This window comes from Vidua chalybeata, chromosome 34 (genome assembly GCF_026979565.1).
Source record: "Vidua chalybeata isolate OUT-0048 chromosome 34, bVidCha1 merged haplotype, whole genome shotgun sequence".
Lineage (NCBI taxonomy): Eukaryota > Metazoa > Chordata > Aves > Passeriformes > Viduidae > Vidua > Vidua chalybeata.
The window spans coordinates 567,745-590,472 of record NC_071563.1 but is presented as its reverse complement, the minus strand read 5'-3'; the positions used below and the strand labels follow the sequence as shown (position 1 = coordinate 590,472).

General features: G+C 62.3%; 1 protein-coding gene across 3 annotated transcripts; it reads left to right on the top strand.

Annotated features, from left to right (window-relative positions):
• The first annotated feature begins 5,781 nt into the window (after positions 1-5,781).
• Positions 5,782-22,154, top strand: LOC128802167 (Golgi-associated RAB2B interactor protein 3-like). 3 transcript variants are annotated; one of them, XM_053968399.1, is made up of 11 exons: positions 5,782-5,793; positions 6,044-6,141; positions 9,306-9,356; positions 9,537-9,698; positions 10,087-10,203; positions 10,678-10,766; positions 12,355-12,454; positions 13,264-14,000; positions 15,454-15,562; positions 17,667-17,839; positions 21,933-22,154. In XM_053968399.1, the coding sequence occupies exons 2-11, from the start codon at positions 6,088-6,090 to the stop codon at positions 22,024-22,026; spliced, it is 1,686 nt and encodes a 561-aa protein (XP_053824374.1). In that variant the 5' UTR covers positions 5,782-5,793; positions 6,044-6,087; the 3' UTR covers positions 22,027-22,154. The 3 variants fall into 3 exon arrangements, with proteins under 3 accessions (XP_053824374.1, XP_053824373.1, XP_053824375.1); XM_053968398.1 differs by having other exon boundaries at positions 10,075-10,203; XM_053968400.1 differs by lacking the exon at positions 9,306-9,356 and having other exon boundaries at positions 10,075-10,203.
• Positions 22,155-22,728: the final 574 nt, after the last annotated feature.

Here is a 22,728-nt window from a genome sequence, read left to right as displayed (position 1 = left end):
ATCCCCATGGGGACCCCAAAGTCCCCACAGACCCCAATGTCCCCACCGGCCCCAAAGGGATCCTCACAGGGACCCCAAAGTCCCCATAGGGACCCCAAAGGGACCCCATGGGGACCCCATGGGGACCCCAATGACCCCACAGACCACAAAGGGACCCCATGGGGACCCCAAAGTCCCCACAGACCCCAATGTCGCCACCGGCCCCAAAGGGATCCTCACAGGGACCCCAAAGTCCCCACAGGGACCCCAAAGGGATCCCATGAGGACCCCAAAGTCCCCATAAGGACCCCAAAGGGATTCCCCTGGGGACCCCAATGTCCCCATAGGGACCCCAATGTCCCCACCGGCCCCAAAGGGATCCTCACAGGGACCCCAATGTCCCCAGAGGGAACCCAAAGTCCCCACAAACCCCACAGCGACCCTCCAATGTCCCCACAGACCCAAAAGGGATCCCCATGGGGACCCCAAAGTCCCCAATGACCCCAAAGTCCTCACAGACCCCAAAGAGATGCTCACAGGGACCCCAATGTCCCCACAGACCCCAAAGGGATCCCCATGGGGACGCCAGTGTCCCCAAAGACCCTACAGAGATCCCCCAATGTCCCCACAGGCTCCAAAAGGACCCCGTGGGGACCCCAAAGTCCTCACAGACCCCACAGGGATCCTCACAGGGACCCCAATGTCCCCAATGTCCCCATGGTGACCCCAATGTCCCCAATGTCCCCACAGACCCCACAGGGACCCCCTTAGGGACCCCCACGGAGCTGGACCCCCCTACGCACCCTCACAGGGGCCCCGTGATGGTCCGTGTCCATCCATGTGGACCCACGTGGACTCCTCTTGGCCCATGATGGTCCGTGTCCATCCATGTGGACCCACGTGGACTCCTCTTGGCCCATGATGTGGACCCATGTTGACTTGTTAACCCCTGTCGATCCATGGTGATCCATGCAGATTCCTCTTGGTCCATCTCCATCCATGTGGACCCACGTTGACTCCTCTTGGTCCATTTTGCTCCATGTCCATCCGTGTTGACCCACATTGATTCATTGACTCCTGTTGATCCATGGTGATCAACAGTGACTCCTCTTGGCCCATGATGGTCCATGTCCATCCATGTGGTTCCACGTGGACTCCTCTTGGCCCATGATGGTCCGTGTCCATCCGTGTTGACCGACATTGATTCATTGACCCCTGTCAATCCATAGTGATCAACATTGACTCCTCTTGGCCCATGATGGTCCATGTCCATCCATGGCAACCAACGTTGACTCCTTTTGGCCCATGTCCATCCGTGTCCATCCATGTGGACCCACGTTGATTCACTGACCCCTGTTGATCCATAGTGATCAACATTGACTCCTCTTGGACCGTGATAGTCCATGTCCATCCACGCTGACCCACATTGACTCCTCTTGGCCCATGTCCATCCGTCTCCATCCATGTTGACCCACATTGATTCACTGACCCCTGTCGATCCACAGTGATCAACGTTGACTCCTCTTGGCCCATTATGGTCCATCTCCATCCATGTGGACCCAGGTGGACTCCTCTTGGTCCATGATGGTCCGTGTCCATCCATGTGGACCAATATTGACTGCTCTTGGCTCATGTCCATCCATCTCCACCCATGTTGGCCCACTTGGACTCCTCTTGGCCCATGATGGTCCATGTCCATCCATGTTGACCCACGTTGACTCCTCCTGGTCCATTTTGGCCCATGTCCATCCATGTGGACCCACATTGATTCTTTGACTCCTCTTGGCCCATTTTGATCCGTGTCCATCCATGTGGACCCACGTTGACTCCTCTTGGCCCATGATGTGGACCCATGTTGACTTGTTGATGCCTGTCGATCCATGGTGATCCATGCTGATTCCTCCTGGCCCATTTTGATCCATGTGGACCCACGTTGACTCCTCTTGGCCCATGATGGTCCATGTCCATCCATGTGGTCCCATGTTGACTCCTCTTGGCCCATGATGGTCCGTGTCCATCCGTGTTGACCGACATTGATTCATTGACTCCTGTTGATCCATGGTGATCAACAGTGACTCCTCTTGGCCCATGATGGTCCATGTCCATCCATGTGGTCCCACGTGGACTCCTCTTGGCCCATGATGGTCCGTGTCCATCCGTGTTGACCCACATTGATTCATTGACTCCTGTTGATCCATGGTGATCAACAGTGACTCCTCTTGGCCCATGATGGTCCATGTCCATCCATGGCGACCAACGTTGACTCCTTTTGGCCCATGTCCATCCGTGTCCATCCATGTGGACCCATGTTGACTCCTCTTGGCCCATGGTGTGGACCCATGTTGACTTGTTAACCCCTGTCGATCCGTGGTGATCCATGCTGACTCCTCCTGGTCCATCTTGATCCATGTGGACCCACGTTGATTCTTGGACTCCTCTTGGCCCATTTTGATCCATGTCCATCCATGTGGACCCACACTGATTCGTTGACTCCTGTTGATCCATGCTGTCACACATTGACCCACACTGATCCATGCTGACCCACATCAATCCACGGTGACCCACACTGACCACATTGATCCAGGCTGGCCCACATTGATCCAGGTTGACCCACCCTGGCCCATGTTGACCCTCACTGATCCAAGTTGATCCACACTGACCCCACACTGATCCATGCTGACCCACACTGACCCACATTGATCCATGGTGACCCACTCGGATCCAGGTTGACCCTCACTGACCCAAGTTGATCCACACTGACCCACATTGATCCATGTTGGCCCACTCTGATCCATGCTGACCCACATCAATCCATGTTGACCCACTCGGATCCAGGTTGACCCACACTGATCCACATGGGTCCACGTTGGCCCACATCAATCCATGCCCAACCACACTGATCCACATGGATCCATCCTGATCCATGCTGACCCACATTGACCCACACTGATCCATTCTGACCCACACTGATCCACATGGATCCATCCTGATCCATGCTGACCCACATTGACCCACACTGATCCATTCTGACCCACACTGATCCACATGGATCCATCCTGATCCATGCCCATCCACGCTGATCCATGTTGACCCACATTGACCCACACTGATCCAGGTTGACCCATGGTGACCCCTGCTGACCCCTGCTGATCCATAGTGACTCTTGGTGACCCCTGGTGACCCTTGGTGACTGATGTCACTCTGTTTCTCTCCAGGCTGACCCATGGTGACCCTTGGTGACTCTTGGTGACTCCTGGTGACCCTTGGTGACTGATGTCACTCTGTTTCTCTCCAGGTTGACCCATGGTGACCCTTGGTGACCCTTGGTGACCTGTGTCACTCTGTGTCTCTCCAGGTTGACCCGTGGTGACCCCTGGTGACCCTTGGTGACTGATGTGACACTGTGTCTCTCCAGGTTGGGCCATGGTGACCCGTGGTGACCCCTGGTCACTCTGTGTCTCTCCAGGTTGATCTGTATTGACCAGTGGTGACCCGTGGTGACCAGTGGTGACCCATGGTGACCCCTGGTGACCCGTGGTGACCCATGGTGACCCATGGTGACCCTTGGTGACCCGTGGTGACCCGTGGTGACCCGTGGTGACCCTTGGTGACCATGGTGACCCATGGTGACTGGTGTCACTCTGTGTCTCTCCAGGTTGACCATGGTGACCCATGGTGACCCTGTGTCTCTCCAGGTTGACCCGTGTTGACCCATGGTGACCCATGGTGACCCTTGGTGACCCGTGGTGACCTGTGGTGACCCCTGGTGACCCCTGGTGACCCGTGGTGACCTGTGGTGACCCCTGGTGACCCGTGGTGACCCCTGGTGACCCGTGGTGACCCTTGGTGACCCCTGGTGACCGGCGTCACTCCGTGTCTCTCCAGATTCACCCACTGCACCGGTGACCCCAGCGATGACCCCTTGTATGACCCCATGACCCCCTGTCCCACCCAACCCCAGCCCACGCAAGGGGTCAGTGACACCTGTGACATCACCAAGAGCCTTCCCCGCCGTGACGTCACAGCCAGCACCGTGACATCACACCCAGCACTGTGACATCACACCCAGCACTGTGACATCACACCCAGCACCGTGATGTCACCGCTGGTGCCGTGCCCTGCCCACATCGCAGCTGGCACCGTGACGTCACAGGTGACGTCACAGGTGACATCACAGGTGACATCACAGGTGACGTCCCTGCGGTTCCCACCAGCCCAACGTTCCTCCCTTGGGTGGCTCCCGAATTCCGGGGTGCCCTGGGCTGGTGCCCCAAAACCGGCATCCCCTCGGGTGGGGGTGGCACCCAAATTCCGGGGTGCCCTGGGACACCTGTGTCCCCTCGGGTGGGGGTGGCACCCAAATTCCGGGGTGCCCTGGGACACCTGTGTCCCCTCGGGTGGGGGTGGCACCCAAATTCCGGGGTGCCCCGGGACACCTGTGTCCCCTTGGTGAGGATGGCACCCAAATTCCGGGGTGCCCCGGGACACCTGTGTCCCCTCGGGTGAGGATGGCACCCAAATTCCACAGTGCCCTGTGACACCTGTGTCCCCTTGGTGAGGATGGCACCCAAATTCCGGGGTGCCCTGGGACACCTGTGTCCCCTTGGTGAGGATGGCACCCAAATTCCGGGGTGCCCCGGGACACCTGTGTCCCCTTGGTGAGGATGGCACCCAAATTCCGGGGTGCCCCGGGACACCTGTGTCCCCTCGGGTGAGGGTGGCACCCAAATTCCACAGTGCCCTGTGACACCTGTGTCCCCTCGGGTGAGGGTGACACCCAAATTCCACAGTGCCCTGGGACACCTGTGTCCCCTCAGGCGGGGGTGGCACCCAAATTCTGTGGTGCTCTGGGACACCTGTGTCCCCTCGGTGAGGATGGCACCCAAATTCCACAGTGCCCTGGGACACCTGTGTCCCCTCAGGTGGGGGTGGCACCCAAATTCCGGGGTGCCCTGGGACACCTGTGTCCCCTTGGTGAGGATGGCACCCAAATTCCGGGGTGCCCCGGGACACCTGTGTCCCCTTGGTGAGGATGGCACCCAAATTCCGGGGTGCCCTGGGACACCTGTGTCCCCTCGGTGAGGATGGCACCCAAATTCCGGGGTGCCCCGGGACACCTGTGTCCCCTCGGGTGAGGGTGGCACCCAAATTCCACAGTGCCCTGTGACACCTGTGTCCCCTCGGGTGAGGGTGACACCCAAATTCCACAGTGCCCTGGGACACCTGTGTCCCCTCAGGCGGGGGTGGCACCCAAATTCTGTGGTGCTCTGGGACACCTGTGTCCCCTCGGTGAGGATGGCACCCAAATTCCACAGTGCCCTGGGACACCTGTGTCCCCTTGGTGAGGATGGCACCCAAATTCCGGGCTGCCCTGTGACACCTGTGTCCCCTTGGGTGGGAGTGACACTGAAATTTTGAGGTGCCCTGGGACACCTGTGTCCCCTTGGGTGGGAGTGACACTGAAATTTTGAGGTGCCCTGGGACACCTGTGTCCCCTCAGGCGGGGGTGCCACCCGAATTCCGCTACCCTGGGCGAGGACAGGGGTGTCACCCACGCTCGGGTGCCCCGGGGCGGTGCCCCGAAACCCGCGTCCCCTCGGGGCGAGGGCGGCGGCGGCACCGGAGCCGCTGGAGCCGAACGGAGCCGCCCGGACGGCGGCCCGGGGCGGGGGGGGGGGCGGGGGGGGGTTGGGCGGACGCTGTCCCCTCCCCGAGGGGACAGCCCGTGGGGGGAGGGACGCGGTGCCACCCGCGGTGCCACCCGCGGCTTCTCCTGGGGCTGGCACCGGCAGCGCCCCGGCCCCGGAGCGGCAGGTGAGGGGCACGGGGTGCGGAGCGGCCCGGGGCGGGCGGGGGGCACAACCCCCCCAGGGTGGGCAGGGGGCACAAACCCCCCCAGGATGGGGCCCCGAAACCCCCCCAGGGTGGGCAGGGGGCACAAAACCCCTCTCAGGGTGGGGATTCCGGGGACATCCGCACTTCCCCCCCCCCCCCCAAAAAAAAGAAAGGGACCCGGAGCTGTGGGGAGGGGTCGCAGCCCGGGGCTGATGCGGATTTTGGGGAGGGGTCTCTGGTGCTCCAGAGCCCCCCCCCCCCCCGGGTTGCGCCATGATGGACGCGGGGGACAACGGGGGACAACGCAGCCCCCCCCGGTTGGCACAGGTGAGTGGGGGGGACCCCCAGGTGAGGGGAGGGACCCCCGGGTGAGGGGAGGGACCCCCAGGTGAGGGGGAAGGGAGGACGCGGGGGTGGCGCTGGGGGGGCCCAGGTGATGCCGGGGACCCCCCCAAACCCCCGGGGAAGCCTCGGCCCCACCTGGGGGGGGTCCCGGAGGGGGTCCCGGGGGGGTTCCCGGGGGGGGTCCCGACATTTGGGGGTTCCCAGCCCCCCCCTCCCGCCTTTGGCTGGGGACCCCCGGCGCCCCCTCCGCGGCCCCCCTGGCCCCCCGCCAGCCCCGGGCTGGAATTGGGACACGGGGCGGGGACAGCGACAACGCGGAGGGGACAGGGACAAAGCGACAGGGACAGCGACAGAGGGGCGGGGACAGCGACACAGGGACAGCGACACAGGGACAGGGACACAGGGACAGCGACACAGCGACAGGGACAGCGACAGAGGGGCGGGGACAGCGACACAGGGACAGCGACACGGGGCGGGGACAGCGACACGGCGACAGGGACACAGCGACAGGGACAGCGACACGGGACGGGGACAGCGACACGGCGACAGGGACACAGTGACAGGGACAGGGACACAGCGACAGGGACACAGTGACAGGGACAGGGACACGGGGCGCCCCTCCCCCCCCGTGGGAACGGACACGCCCCCCGACCCCCGACCCCCCCAAACTGTTCCCCCCCTGTGTCCCCCCCGAGGGGTCCGCGGACTCCTGGGGACCCCCCGGGCAGAGGGGACCCCCCCAGATTTTGGGATCCCCCAGATTTTGGGACCCCCCCCCCCGGACTTTTTGACCCCCCAAAAGTACAGGACCCCCCCCCCCCGATTCCAGGGAACCTTCTGGACCCCTCGAACTCTGGGGATCCCCCAGATTTTGGGAACCGCCCAGAGTCATGGGACCCCCCCAAAGATTTGAGACTCCCTCAAACACCTGGGACCCCAAAACACCTGGGACCCCACAAAGACTTGGGACCCCCCCAAAGACCTGGAACCCCCCAAACACCTGGGATCCTCCAGACTTCTGGGCCCCCCAAAAACCTCGGACCCGCCAAATATCTGATACTCCCCCAAAGACCTGGGACCCCCCAAAGATCTGAGACCCCCCAAAACCTGGGACCCCCCCCAAAGATCTGGGACCCCCTCCCAAACACCTAGGACCCCCCAAAGATCTGGGACCCCCCAAAGACCTGGGACCCCCCCAAGATCTGGGACCCCCCAAAGATCTGGGATCCCCCAAAGATCTGGGACCCCCCAAAGACCTGGGACCCCCCCAAGATCTGGGACCCCCCAAAGATCTGGGACCCCCCCAAAACCTGGGACCCCCCCCAAGATCTGGGACCCCTCCAAAGATCTGGGACCCCCCAAAACCTGGGACCCCCCCCAAGATCTGGGACCCCTCCAAAGATCTGGGACCCCCCAAAACCTGGGACCCCCCCCAAGATCTGGGACCCTCCAGACTTCTGGGACCCCCAAAAACCTGGGATCCCCCAAATATCTGAGACCCCCCCCAAAGATCTGAGACCCCCTCCCAAACACCTAGGACCCCCCAAAGATCTGGGACCCCCCAAAGACCTGGGACCCCCCCAAGATCTGGGACCCCCCAAAGATCTGAGACCCCTCCAAAGATCTGGGATCCCCCAAAGATCTGGGACCCCCCAAAACCTGGGACCCCCCCCAAGATCTGGGACCCTCCAGGCTTCTGCCCCCCCAAACACCTGGGATCCCCCAAATATCTGAGACCCCCCCCAAACACCTGGGACCCCCCAAAGATCTGAGACTCCCCCAGACTTCTGGGACCCCCCCCCCAAAGACCTGGCAACCCCAGACTTCGGGGTCCCCCCAAAGATTTGAGACCCCTCCAAAGATCTGGGACCCCCCCAAAACCTGGGACCCCCCCAAAGATCTGAGACCCCTCCAAAGATCTGGGACCCCCCAAAGATCTGGGACCCCCCCAAAACCTGTGACCCCCCCAAAGATCTGGGACCCCCAAAACCTGGGACCCCCCCAAAGATCTGAGACCCCTCCAAAGATCTGGGACCCCCCAAAGATCTGGGACCCCCCAAAACCTGGGACCCCCCCCAAGATCTGGGACCCTCCAGACTTCTGGGACCCCCAAACACCTGGGATCCCCCAAATATCTGAGACCCCCCCCCAAAGATCTGAGACCCCCTCCCAAACACCTGGGACCCCCCAAAGACCCGAGCCCCCCCAGACTTCTGCCCCCCCCCCAAACTTTGGGACTTTGGGGTTCCCCGGGCATTTGGGCCCCTCTGGCCGCCTGGGACTCCCCAAATTCCCGGCACCCCCAGGGACACTTGGGGGCCCCCCGGACCCCCGGGAATTTGGGGACACCCCGAATTCCTGGGAACCGCCCAGATTTTGGGGTTCCTTGGAGCCCCGGCAGCGCCTGGGACCCCTCAGAGTTTGGGACTGCCCCGGACCCCCGGGACCCCCGCATTTGGGGAACCCCCCCCCCCCCGGATTTTGGGATCCCCCAGATTTTGGGAACCCCTGGATTTTGGGACCCACCCCCGGATTTTTGCACCCCCTGGATTTTTGGGGTTCCCTGGATTTTGGGACCCCCTGGATTTTAGGATCCCCTTGGAATTTGGGACCCCCTGGATTTGGTATTCCCTGGATTTTGTGATCCCCCAGATTTTAGGACCCCACCGGATTTTGGGACCCCCCGGATTTTGGAACCCCCCTGGATTTTAGGACCCCCCCCCACCCCGAATTTTGGGGTTCCCTGGATTTTGGGACCCCCCGGATTTTGTGACCCCCCGGATTTTGGGTTCCCGGATTTGGGGACCCCCCTGAATTTTGGGACCCTTGGATTTGGGGACCCTCTGGATTTTGGGACCCCCCGGATTTTGGAACACCCCTGGATTTTAGGATCCTCCCCCCGAATTTTGGGGTTTCCTCGATTTTGGGACCCCCCCCGAATTTTGGTGTTCCCTGGATTTTGGGACCCCTGGATTTTAGGATGCCCCCGGAATTGGGGACCCCCTGGATTCTGGGACCCCCTGGATTTTGGGGACCCCCCCCCCATTTCGGGACCCTCCGGATTTTGGGACCCCCCAGATTTTTGCACCCCCCGGATTTTGGGGACCCCCCCGGAATTTGTGTCCCCCCCAAACCTCCCCCCACAGGCCGAGCGCCGCCGGGACCTGCAGGAGGAGCTGCGGGACCTCAGCAGCCAGGTGGGCGGGGCTTGCAGAGAGGGGCGTGGCCAGCACATGTCAGTCACAGCCTGGCCCCTCCTCTCACTGAGGAAGGGGTGGGGCATGCGGCTGTCAATCACCCAAGTGGGAAGGGCATGGGGCTGTCCCTCACCCTGGGGGCGGAGCTCGGCGCTGTCAATCACGCCCCTGCCCAATCAGGTGGCGGCGCTGGGGCGGAGCCTGGCGGCAGAGCGGGGGCGGAGCCTGATGGAGGGCGGGGCCCTGCGGGCGCTGGAGATCGCGGTGGGCGGAGCCCAGGCCCGGGTGGGCGGAGCCTGCCGGGCCCTGGACCGGGCCAAGGAGCGGCTGCGCCTGCAGCAGGTGGGCGGGGCCGGGGGCCTCGGGGGCGGGGCCTCGGGCAGGTGTGGGGGAAAGGGGTGTGGATTGTGGGGGAGGAGCCTCTGGCAGGGGGTGTGGCTTAAGTGGGCAAAGAGGGTGTGGCCGGGGTGTGCTCTGTGAAGGAGGCGGGGCTTATGTGGCAGAGCTTTGGGTGGGGCCATGTGGGGTGGGGCCTGAGGGGGTGGAGCCCCTGGAAGGGGCGGGGTCCGGGTGGGTGTGGCTATGATGGGGCTAAAAGAGGCGTGGTTTGTCTAAAGGGGGCGTGGTCTGAGGGTTGTGTGGCTGTGCATGGTTGGCGGGGCAGTGGACGGGGCCATGCGTGTGGGCGTGGCCTGTCACTGACCCCGCCCCTCTGCAGGAGGCGGGGCAGGTGCTGTGGGCGGAGCTGGAGGCCGCTCGTGCTGCCAAGGCAGGGGCGGAGCTCCGGGCTCAGGAGGCGGAGTCTCGGTGCCAGGCCCGGGGGGCGGAGCTGGAGCGGCTGCGGCAGGTGGGCGGGGCTAAGGCGAGGGGCGGGGCAATGGGCGGTGCTTTTGCAGGTGGGGCAGTGCTAAGTTCCAATGGGCGGGGCTAAGGTGAGGGGCGGGGCTAAGGCCCAATGGGCGGAGCTTTTGTAGTTGGGTGGGGCTAAGGACCAATGGGCGTGGCTATTTCAGTTGGGTGGGGCTAAGGATCAATGGGCGTGGCTATTGCAGTTGGGTGGGGCTAATGACCAATGGGCGTGGCTAATGCGGTTGGGGTGGGGCTAAGGACCAATGGGCGTGGCTATTGCAGCGGGGGCAGAGCTAAGGACCAGTGGGCGGGGCTATAGCAGCCTGTGGGTGTGGCTAAGGACCAATGGGGTCGGGCGATTGCTGCTGGGGGTGTGGCTATGGAGTGATGGGCAGGGCTAAAGCACCCGCTGGGCGTGGCTGTTCTGTGGGCGTGGCTCGGGGGGGCGTGTCCATGCCGGCCCCGCCCACAGGCGGTGCAGGCGGCCCAGCATTCCCGGCGCCAGGCGGAGCAGGAGCGGGACCAGGTGGCGGCGCAGGTTGACCACGCCCCCCGCGCCAGGTGAGCTCGGCCACGCCCCCTGCCTGGCCGTGGGGCCCCGTGTGTCCCCTATAGCCCCCATAGCCCCATATGTCCCCATGGGTCCCCTCTATGTCCCCTCTGTGTCCCCTCTGTGTCCCCATGTGTGTCCCCTGTGTCCCCCGTGTGTCCCAGATGTCCCCAGATGTCCCGTCTGTGTCCCCATGTGTCCCCATGTATCCCCTGTGTCCCCGTGTCCCCATGTGTGTCCCCTGTGCCCCCTATGTCCCCATGTCCCCCCAGATGTCCCCAGATGTCCCCATGTGTGTCCCCTGTGTCCCTATAGCCACCAGATGTCCCCAGATGTCCCCATGTCCCCTAGAGCCCCCTCTGTGTCCCCATGTGTCCCCATGTGTCCCCATAGCCCCCATGTGTCCCTATAGCCCCTATAGGTCCCTATATGCCCCGATATCCCCTATAGCCCCCAGATGTCCCCATGTGTCCCCTGCATGTCCCCATAGCCCCCTCTATGTCCCCATGTGTCCCCCTGTGTCCCCATATGTCCCCATGTCCCTATAGCCCCAATATGTCCCCATGTGTCCCCATGTGTCCCCATGTCCCTATAGCCCCAATATGTCCCCATATGTCCTCTCTATGTCCCCATGTGTCCCCTATAGCCCCCAGATGTCCCCAGATGTCCCCATGTGTCCCCTATATCCCCCATATGTCCCCATGTCCCCATAGCCCCAGTATGTCCCCATGTGTCCCCTGTATCCCCTCTATGTCCCCTATAGCCCCCTTTATGTCCCCATGTGTCCCCTATAGCCCCCATGTGTCCCCCATGTGTCCCCCATGTGTCCCCATGTGTCCCCATGTGTCCCTATAGCCCCCATGTGTCCCCATGTCCCCTGCATGTCCCCATAGCCCCCAGATGTCCCCAGATGTCCCCAGATGTCCCCAGATGTCCCCAGATGTCCCCATGCGTCCCCAGATGCCCCCGTGTCCTCTCTATGTCCCCAAGTGTCCCCATGTGTCCCCTCTATGGCCACATGTGTCCCCACGTGTGCCACTCGTGTCCCCTCTATGTCCCCTGCATGTCCCCATGTGTGTCCCCTCTATGTCCCCACGTGTCCCCATGTGTCTCTATGTCCCCATGTGTGTCCCCTGTGTCCCCATGTGTGTCCCCAGATGTCCCCATGTGTCCCTTCTATGTCCCCATGTGTCCCCTGTATGTCCCCAGATGTCCCCATGTGTCCCCTCTATGTCCCCATGTGTCCCCTCTATGTCCCCATGTGTCCCCCGTGTCCCCATGTGTCCCCTCTATGTCCCCAGATGTCCCCACATGTCCCCTGTATGTCCCCAGATGTCCTCACATGTCCCCAGATGTCCCCACATGTCCCCAGATGTCCCCAGATGTCCCCATGTGTCCCCTCAATGTCCCCATGTGTCCCCACATGTCCCCATGTGTCCCCTCAATGTCCCCACATGTCCCCACATGTCCCCATGTGTCCCCTCAATGTCCCCATGTGTCCCCAGATGTCCCCATGTGTCCCCTCAATGTCCCCGTGTGTCCCCTCAATGTCCCCGTGTGTCCCCTCAATGTCCCCGTGTGTCCCCCGTGTCCCCACAGCGCCCCCGCTGGTGACCCCGCGGCGCTGCAGGCGGCGCTGGAGGAGCTGCGGGAGCACAACCGGGACCTGCGGGAGCGGCTGCGGCAGCGGCTGCGACAGGTGGGGACACCGGGGGGACACCGGGGGACATGGGGGGACATGGGGGGACATGGGGACACCTGGGACACCTGGGGGGACACGGGGACACCTGGGGGGACATGGGGACACCTGGGGGGACACGGGGACACCTGGGGGGACATGGGGGGACATGGGGACACCTGGGGGGACACGGGGACACCTGGGGGGTCATGGGGACACCTGGGACACCTGGGGGGACACGGGGACACCTGGGGGGACATGGGGACACCTGGGGGGACATGGGGGGACATGGGGACACCTGGGACACCTGGGGGGTCATGGGGACACCTGGGACACCTGGGGGGACCTGGGACACCTGGGGGGATACGGGGACACCTGGGACACCTGGGGGGACATGGGGACACCTGGGACACCTGGGGGGACATGGGGACATGGGTGCCATGGGTGCCATGAGTGTACCTGTGGGTGCCGTGGGGACAGGTGTGGTGCAGGTGTGGCACGGGTGTGGCACAGGTGTGGCACGGGTGTGGCACGGGTGTGGCACGGGTGTGGGCACGGGTGTGGCACAGGTGTGGCGCGGGTGTGGCATGGGTGTGGCACGGGTGTGGCACAGGTGTGGCACAGGTGTGGCACGGGTGTGGCACAGGTGTGGGCACAGTTGTGGCACGGGTGTGGCACGGGTGTGACACAGGTGTGGGCACGGGTGTGGGCACAGGTGTGGCGCGGGTGTGGCGCGGGTGTGGGCACAGGTGTGGCGCGGGTGTGGCACGGGTGTGGCACAGGTGTGGCACGGGTGTGGCACAGCGCCGTGCCCTGGCCCTCGCCCGCAGGTGGAGGAGCTGCGGCTGGCGCTGGTGGCCGCGGGCTCGCGGGCTCAGGACGCGCAGGTGGCGCGGGCCCGGCTGGCGCAGGAGCAGCGGCGGCTCCGGGAGCGGCTGAGGCGGGCCCGGGACCCCCCCGGGACCCCCGGGACAACCGGGACGACCGGGATAACCGGGACAACCGGGAGTGCTGGGATAACCGGGATAACCGGGAGCCCCGGGAGTGCCGGGACAACCGGGACAACCGGGACAACCGGGACAACCGGGACAACCGGGAGTGCTGGGATAACCGGGACAACCGGGACAACCGGGACAACCGGGAGTGCTGGGATAACCGGGATAACCGGGAGCCCCGGAAGTGCTGGGATAACCGGGATTGCCGGGGGTGCCGAGATAACCGAGATAACCGGGACAACCGGGACAACCGGGATAACCGGGAGTGCCGGGGGTGCCGAGATAACCGGGATAACCGGGATAACCGGGAGTGCCGAGTTAACCGGGATAACCAACACAACCGGGACAACCGGGAGTGCCGAGTTAACCGGGATAACCGGGACAACCGGGAGTGCCGGGATAACCGGGATAACCGGGATAACCGGGAGTGCCGGGATAACCGGGATAACCGGGACAACCGGGAGTGCCGGGATAACCGGGATAACCGGGACCCCCGGAAGCCCCGGGAGCGCCGAGCCCGCCCTGCGCGCCCGCTGCGCCCGCCTGCAGGAGCTGCTGCGGAGCGAGGCGGGGTCAGCGACACGCGGGGACAGCGGGGACAGCGGGGACAGCGGGGACGGGGGGGACACGGGGGGGACAGAGGGGGACAAGGGGGACAGTGGGGGACAGCGGGGACAGCGGGGACGGGGGGGGACAGCGGGGACAGCGGGGACAGCGGGGACAGCGGGGACACGGGGGGGACAGCGAGAACAGCGGGGACACGGGGGGGACAGCGGGGACAGCGGGGACAGCGGGGACAGGGGGAGGACAGCGGGGACAGGGGGAGGACAGCGGGGACACGGGGGGGACAGCGGGGACACGGGGGGGACAGCGGGGACAGCGGGGACAGCGGGGACAGAGGGGGACACGGGGGGGACAGAGGGGGACAAGGGGGACAGTGGGGGACAGCGGGGACAGCGGGGACGGGGGGGACAGCGGGGACACGGGGGGGACAGGGGGACAGTGGGGACAGGGGGGGGACACGGGGGGGACAGGGGGGACAACGGGGACGGGGGGGCACTGGGGACACGGGGGGCAGGGGGGAGACAACGGGACACCGGGGGGACGGGGAGGACATGGCGGGACAAGGGGGACACGAAGGGGACACGGGGGACAGCGGGGACAGGGGGGGACAATGGGGACAGGGGGGGACACGGGGGGGACAGCGGGGACAGGGGGGACAGCGGGGACGGGGGGGCACTGGGGACAGGGGGGGACGGGGGGGGACAGGGGGACATCAGGGGACATGTAGGGGACACGGGGGGGACAGGGGACAGTGGGGGACAGGGGGGACAGCGAGAGGGACAAGGGGGGACAATGGGGACAGCGGGGACGGGGGGGACGGGGGGGACACGGGGGACACGGGGGGACAGGGGGGGACAGGAGGGACAGGGGGGACACAGGTGGCAAGAGTGACACAGGTGACACAGCTGTCCCCTCAGGGCATGGCTGGCGCTGTCCCGGGTGACACAGGGTGACACAGGGTGACACAGGGTGACACAGGTGGTTCCGTGGGTGACCCAGATGACACAGGGTGACACAGGTGACACTGTGGGTGACTCGGGTGACACAGGGTGACACAGGTGGCTCTGCGGGTGACCCAGGTGACCCCGGGTGACACAGGTGACACAGGTGACCTGGGTGGCTCCGTGGGTGACCCGGCTGTCCCCTCAGGGGGCACCTGGCGCTGGCCCGGGTGACCCAGGGTGACACAGGGTGACCCAGGTGACAGCGGGTGACCCAGGTGACACAGGGTGACACAGGTGACCTGGGTGACACAGGTGACACAGGGTGACACAGGTGACACGGTGGGTGACCCAAGGTGACCCGGCTGTCCCCGCAGGGCGCGCCTGGCGCTGGCCCGGGTGACACAGGGTGACCCAGGTGACACTGTGGGTGACCCAGGTGACAGCGGGTGACAGCGGGTGACCCAGGTGACCCAGGGTGACACAGGTGACACGGTGGGTGACCCAGCTGTCCCCGCAGGGCGCGCCTGGCGCTGGCCCGTGCCGCGCGTGTCACCGGGCGCCGCCTGCGGCTCTTGGCGGCCGAGGCCGAGGAGCAGCGGCTGCGGGGGGAGCGCTACCGGCTGCAGGTGGGGGCTGGCACCGGTGTCACCTGTGTCACCTGTTTGTCATTGTGTCACCTGAGTGTCACCTGTGTCACCTGTGTCACTGTGTGTCACCTGTGTGTCACCTGTGTGTCACCTGTGTGTCACCTCTGTGTCACCTGTGTGTCATTGTGTCACCTGTGTCACCTGTGTGTCACTGTGTGTCACCTGTGTGTCACCTGTGTCACCTGTGTGTCACCTGTGTGTCACCTGTGTCACCTGAGTGTCACCTGTGTCACCTGTGTGTCATTGTGTCACCTGTGTCACCTGTGTGTCACTGTGTGTCACCTGTGTGTCACCTGTGTCACCTGTGTGTCACCTGTGTGTCACCTGTATGTCACCTGTGTCACCTGTGTCACCTGTGCGTCACTTGTGTCACTGTGTGTCACCTGTGTGTCACCTGTGTTACTTGTGTGTCACCTGTGTGTCACCTGTGTGTCACTGTGTGTCACCTGTGTCACCTGTGTCACCTGTGTGTCACCTGTGTGTCACCTCTGTGTCACCTGTGTGTCACCTGTGTGTCACGTCTGTGTCACCTGTGTGTCATTGTGTCACCTGTGTCACCTGTGTGTCACTGTGTGTCACCTGTGTGTCACCTGTGTCACCTGTGTGTCACCTGTGTGTCACCTGTATGTCACCTGTGTCACCTGTGTCACCTGTGTGTCACTTGTGTCACTGTGTGTCACCTGTGTGTCACCTGTGTTACTTGTGTGTCACCTGTGTCACCTGTGTGTCACCTGTGTTACTTGTGTGTCACCTGTGTGTCACCTGTGTGTCACCTGTGTGTCATCTGTGTCACTGTGTGTCACCTGTGTCACCCTCTGCCATTCCTTGTCATCTATCGACATTTATTGTCACCCATTGTCACTTACTGTCACCTCCTGTCACCCGCTGTCACCTGCTGTCCCCCACAGCCTCTGTGTCCCCACGTGTCCTCCCTGTGCCCCAATGTCCCCAATGTCCCCAATGTCCCCACTGTCCCCGATGTCCCCGATGTCCCCAATGTTCCCAACACCCCCGATGTCCCCTGTGTCCCCAATCCCTCCAATGTCCCCAATCCCCTCAATGCCCCCAATGTCCCCAATGTCCCCAATGCCCCCAATGTCCCCAATGTCCCCAATGTCCCCAATCCCCTCAATGTCCCCGATGTCCTCAATCCTCCCAACATCTCTGATGTCCCCAATCTCCCCTGTCCCATACCCCGATGTCCCCATTGTCCCCCATGTCCCCGATGTCGCCAATCCCCTCAATGTCCCCAATGTCCCCAACAGCCCCATTGTCCCCAGTGTCCCCAATCCCCCCGATGTCCCCCATGTCCCACATGTCCCACATGTCCCACATGTGCCCAATGTCCCCCATGTCCCCAACCCCCTCAATGTCCCCAATGTCCCCACTGTCCCCAATGTCCCCAATCCCCTCAATGTCCCCGATGTCCTCAATCCTCCCAACATCTCTGATGTCCCCAATCTCCCCCGTCCCATACCCCGATGTCCCCATTGTCCCCATTGTCCCCATTGTCCCTGATGTCCCCGATGTCCCCAATGTCCCACATGTGCCCCATGTCCCCCATGTCCCCGATGTCCCCGATGTCCCCCATGTCCCCCATGTCCCCATGTCCCCCATGTCCCCCATGTCCCCCATGTCCCCCATGTGCCCCATGTCCCCGATGTCCCCGATGTCTCCCATGTCCCCAATGTCCCCCATGTCCTCGATGTCCCCCATGTCCCCCATGTCCCCGATGTCCCCCATGTCCCCAATCCCCCCGATGTCCCCCATGTCCCCATGTCCCCAATGTCCCCCATGTCCCCCATGTCCCCAATGTCCCCAATGTCCCTGATGTCTCCCATGTCCCCAATGTCCCCGATGTCCCCGATGTCCCCGATGTCCCCCATGTCCCCAACCTCCTCAATGTCCCCAATATCCCCGATGTCCCCCATGTCCTCGATGTCCCCCATGTCCCCCATGTCCCCGATGTCCCCCATGTCCCCCATGTCCCCCATGTCCCCCATGTGCCCCATGTCCCCTATGTCCCCGATGTCCCCCATGTCCCCAATGTCCCCCATGTCCCCCATGTCCCCGATGTCCCCAGGCCCGTGCCAGCGAGGCCGCTGGCCGCCTCCTGGCTGACCAGGTGGCCGCGGTGGCCGCGGGCACGGCCCAAGCGCTGGCCCAGGGCCACCGCCTGCGCCAGGAGCTCGAGGACGTCGGGGACGGCGCCGCGGCCGCCGCGCGGCACGTGGCCGTGCTCCGGGCACGCCTCAGGTGGGGACGGTCCCCTGTGGGCCCCGCGGGCCCCATAGAACCCACAAAGCCCTATGGACCCCATAGAACCCCATAGATCCCCATGGAACCCCTGTAGATCCCATAGAACCCTATGGACCCCATAGAACCCTACAGATCCCCATAGAACCCCTATAGAACCCACAAAGCCCTATGGACCCCATAGAAGCCCTATAGAACCCACAAAGCCCTATAGACCCCATGGAACCCCTATGGATCTCATAGAACCCTACAGATCCCCACGGAACCCCTATAGATCCCACAAAGCCCTATAGACCCCATAGAACCCTATGGACCCCATGGAACCCTATAGATCCCACAAACCCCTATAGATCCCCATGGAACAGCTATAGACCCCATAGAACCCTATAGATCCCATAGAACCCTATCGACCCCATAGAACCCTAAAGATCCCCATGGAACCCCATAGAACCCATAGAACCCCTATAGAACCCACAAAGCCCTATGGACCCCATAGAACCCCATAGATCCCCATGGAACCCCTGTAGATCCCACAAACCCCTATAGACCCCATAGAACCCCATAGATCCCCATGGAACCCCTATAGATCCTATAAAACCCTATGGACCCCATAGAACCCCTATAGAACCCACAAAGCCCTAAAGATCCCCATGGAAGCCCTATAGAACCCACAAAGCCCTATAGACCCCATGGAACCCTATGGACTCCGTAGAACCCCCATAGATCCCATAGAACCCTATAGACCCCATAGACCCCACAGATCCCATAGACCCCACAGACCCCATAGACCCCACAGACCCCATAGATCCCCCACAGACCCCATAGATCCCCTACAGACCCCATAGACCTCACAGACCCCACAGACCCCATAGATCCCTATGGACCCCACAGACCCCACAGACCCCATAGATCCCTATGGACCCCACAGACCCCACAGACCCCACAGACCCCATAGATCCCTATGGACCCCACAGACCCCACAGACCCCATAGATCCCTATGGACCCCACAGACCCCACAGACCCCACAGACCCCATAGATCCCTATGGACCCCACAGACCCCACAGACCCCATAGATCCCTATGGACCCCACAGACCCCACAGACCCCACAGACCCCATAGATCCCTATGGACCCCACAGACCCCACAGACCCCACAGACCCCACAGACCCCATAGATCCCTATGGACCCCACAGACCCCACAGACCCCATAGATCCCTATGGACCCCACAGACCCCACAGACCCCATAGATCCCTATGGACCCCATAGACCCCATAGAGCCCCTATAGGATGGGGGGTCTGTAAGGATTCTATGGGGTTAATGGGGTGTTGGAGGCTCTGTGGGGTCTGTGGGGTCCCTGTGGGGTCTCTGTGGGACATTGGGGTCCCTATGGGATTTTGGGGTCCCTATGGGATATTGGGGTGTCTGTGGGATCCCCATGGGATTTTGGGGTCCCCTATGGGACATTGGGGTGTCTGTGGGGTCCCTATGGGATTTTGGGGTCCCCTATGGGACATTGGGGTGTCTGTTGGGTCCCTATGGGATTTTGGGGTCCCTATGGGACATTGGGGTGTCTGTGGGGTCTCTATGGGATATTGGGGTCCCTATGGGGTCTCTGTGGGATATTGGGGTGTCTGTGGGGTCTGTGGGGTTTATGGGGTCTCTGTGGGGTCCCTATAGGATATTGGGGTCTCTATGGTGTCCCTATGGGATTTTCGGGTTCCTATGGGATTTTGGGGTCTCTATGGGACGTTGGGCTGTCTGTGGGATTTTGGGGTCTCTATGGGATTTTGGGGTGTCTGTGGGGTCCCCTATGGGACATTGGGGTGTCTGTGGGACATTGGGGTTTCTATGGGATATTGGGGTGTCTATGAGGTCAATGGGGTCTATGGGGTCTCTGTGGGGTCCCTATGGGATTTTGGGGTCCCCTATGGGACATTGAGGTGTCTGTGGGGTCCCTATGGGATTTTGGGGCCTCTATGGGATATTGGGGTCCCTATGGGACATTGGGGTCTCTGTGGGGTCCCTATGGGATTTTGGGGTCCCGTATGGGACATTGAGGTGTCTGTGGGGTCCCTATGGGATTTTGGGGCCTCTATGGGATTTTGGGGTCCCTATGGGACATTGGGGTGTCTGTGGGGTCTCTATGGGATTTTGGGGTCCCTATGGGACATTGGGGTGTCTGTGGGGTCTCTATGGGATTTTGGGGTCCCTATGGGACATTGGGGTGTCTGTGGGGTCTCTATGGGATATTGGGGTCCCTATGGGGTCTCTGTGGGATATTGGGGTGTCTGTGGGTTCTGTGGGGTTTATGGGGTCTCTGTGGGGTCCCTATGGGATATTGGGGTCTCTATGGTGTCCCTATGGGATTTTCGGGTTCCTATGGGATTTTGGGGTCCCTATGGGATTTTGGGGTGTCTGTGGGGTCTCTGTGGGATATTGGGATCTCTGTGGGGTCTCTGTGGGATATTGGGGTCCCCTATGGGGGGTGTGGGGTCCCTGTGGGATCTCTATGGGACATTGGGGTCCCTATGGGATTTTGGGGTCCCCTAGGGATATTGGGGTGTCTGTGGGGTCCCTGTGGGACATTGGGGTGTCTGTGGGGTCCCTATGGGATTTTGGGGTCCCTATGGGACATTGGGGTGTCTGTGGGGTCCCTATGGGATTTTGGGGTCCCTATGGGATATTGAGGTGTCTGTGGGGTCCCTATGAGACATTGGGGTGTCTGTGGGGTCCCTATGGGATTTTGGGGCCTCTATGGGATATTGGGGTCCCTATGGGACATTGGGGTGTCTGTTGGGTCCCTATGGGATATTGGGGTCCCTATGGGGTCTCTGTGGGATATTGGGGTGTCTGTGGGGTCTGTGGGGTTTATGGGGTCTCTATGGTGTGTCCCCATGGGATTTTCGGGTTCCTATGGGATTTTGGGGTCTCTATGGGACATTGGGGTGTCTGTGGGATTTTGGGGTCCCTATGGGATTTTGGGGTGTCTGTGGGGTCCCCTATGGGACATTGGGGTGTCTGTGGGACATTGGGGTTTCTATGGGATATTGGGGTGTCTATGAGGTCAATGGGGTCTATGGGGTCTCTGTGGGGTCCCTATGGGATTTTGGGGTCCCTATGGGACATTGGGGTGTCTGTGGGGTCTCTATGGGATTTTGGGGTCCCTATGGGATATTGAGGTGTCTGTGGGGTCCCTATGGGACATTGGGGTGTCTGTGGGGTCCCTATGGGATTTTGGGGTCCCTATGGGATATTGGGGTCCCTATGGGACATTGGGGTGTCTGTGGGGTCCCTATGGGATTTTGAGGTGTCTGTGGGGTCTCTATGGGATTTTGGGGTCCCTATGGGATATTGGGGTGTCTGTGGGGTCTCTATGGGATTTTGGGGTCCCTATGGGATATTGGGGTGTCTGTGGGGTCTCTATGGGATTTTGGGGTCCCTATGGGATATTGGGGTGTCTGTGGTCCCCTATTGAGGTCCCCTATGGGATATTGAGGTGTCTGTGGGGCCTCTATGGGATATTGGGGTCTCTATGGGACATTGGGGTCTCTGTGGGGTCCCTATGGGATTTTGGGGTCCCTATGGGACATTGGGGTGTCTGTGGGGTCCCTATGGGATTTTGGGGCCTCTATGGGATATTGGGGTCCCTATGGGACATTGGGTTCTCTGTGGGGTCTCTATGGGATTTTGGGGCCTCCATGGGATATTGGGGTCCCTATGGGATATTGAGGTGTCTGTGGGGTCTCTATAGGTCATTGGGGTCTCTGTGGGGTCCCCATGGGATTTTGGGGTCCCCTATGGGATATTGGGGTCTCTGTGGGGTCTGTATGGGATATTGGGGTCCCCTGGGGATATTGGGGTGTCTGTGGGGTCCCTATGGGATGTTGGGGGCCCTATGGGATATTGGGGTGTCTGTGGGGTCCCTATGGGATTTTGGGGCCTCTATGGGATATTGGGGTCCCTATGGGATATTGGGGTCTCTGTGGGGTCCCTATGGGACATTGGGGTCTCTGTGGGGCCTCTATGGGATATTGGGGTCCCTATGGGACATTGGGGTCCTTTTGGGGTCTCACCCCCGCCGCCCCCCAGGTGTGACCCCATGAACCTGTCCCGCACGGTGCGGCGGATGCTGCGGGACGGGGACAGCGACTCTGGGGACAGCAGCGGGGACAGCGCCCCCTGAACCCCCCCGGGACCCCAAAACCCCCCCCCGGACCCCAAAACCCGCCCGGGACCCCCCCGGACCCCCCAGCCCTCCGGCGGGCTTTTGGGGCGGGGGGTGCCCAAAGCCATTAAAGTGCCTCGAGAGGGTCCCGCTGGCCCCGGGGGACATTGGGGGTCCCCAAAGCTGCGCTGGGGCCGCGCCCCAAAAAGGGAATTTGGGGTCGGGGGGGTTTGGGAACCTCCCCAAGCCCCTTTTTGGGGGGTCCCGCGCTGGGTTTTTTGGGGGGGGGGGTGTTTTAAAATATTCGGGAGTCTGGAAAGCCTCAAATCCCCCAAAAGGCGTCGGGAGGGGCCTCAAAGCCAACCCTGCACCAAATGCGGGGGTGAAACCCTAAAACGCCCCGAGACACCCCAAAATCCGCTGGGACGCCCCAAAACCGTGTTTACCCTGATCGAGGGGCCCGAAACCCCCCAATAAACAGCCCGATCTCTCCAATGCCCCCACAGTCTGCTCGGGGGGGAGGCCAAGACTCTTTTTACCCCGACTGGGGGCGTGAAATCCCCCAAATCCCCCCAAAATCCCCCAAAATCCGCTGGGACGCCCCAAAAGCTTCTAAACCCTGATTGGCGGGGCTGAAACCCCCCATTAAAACCCCCCAGGATCTCTCCAATGCCCCCACAGTCTGCTCGGGGGGGGTTGCAAGAGCCTTTTTACCCCAGC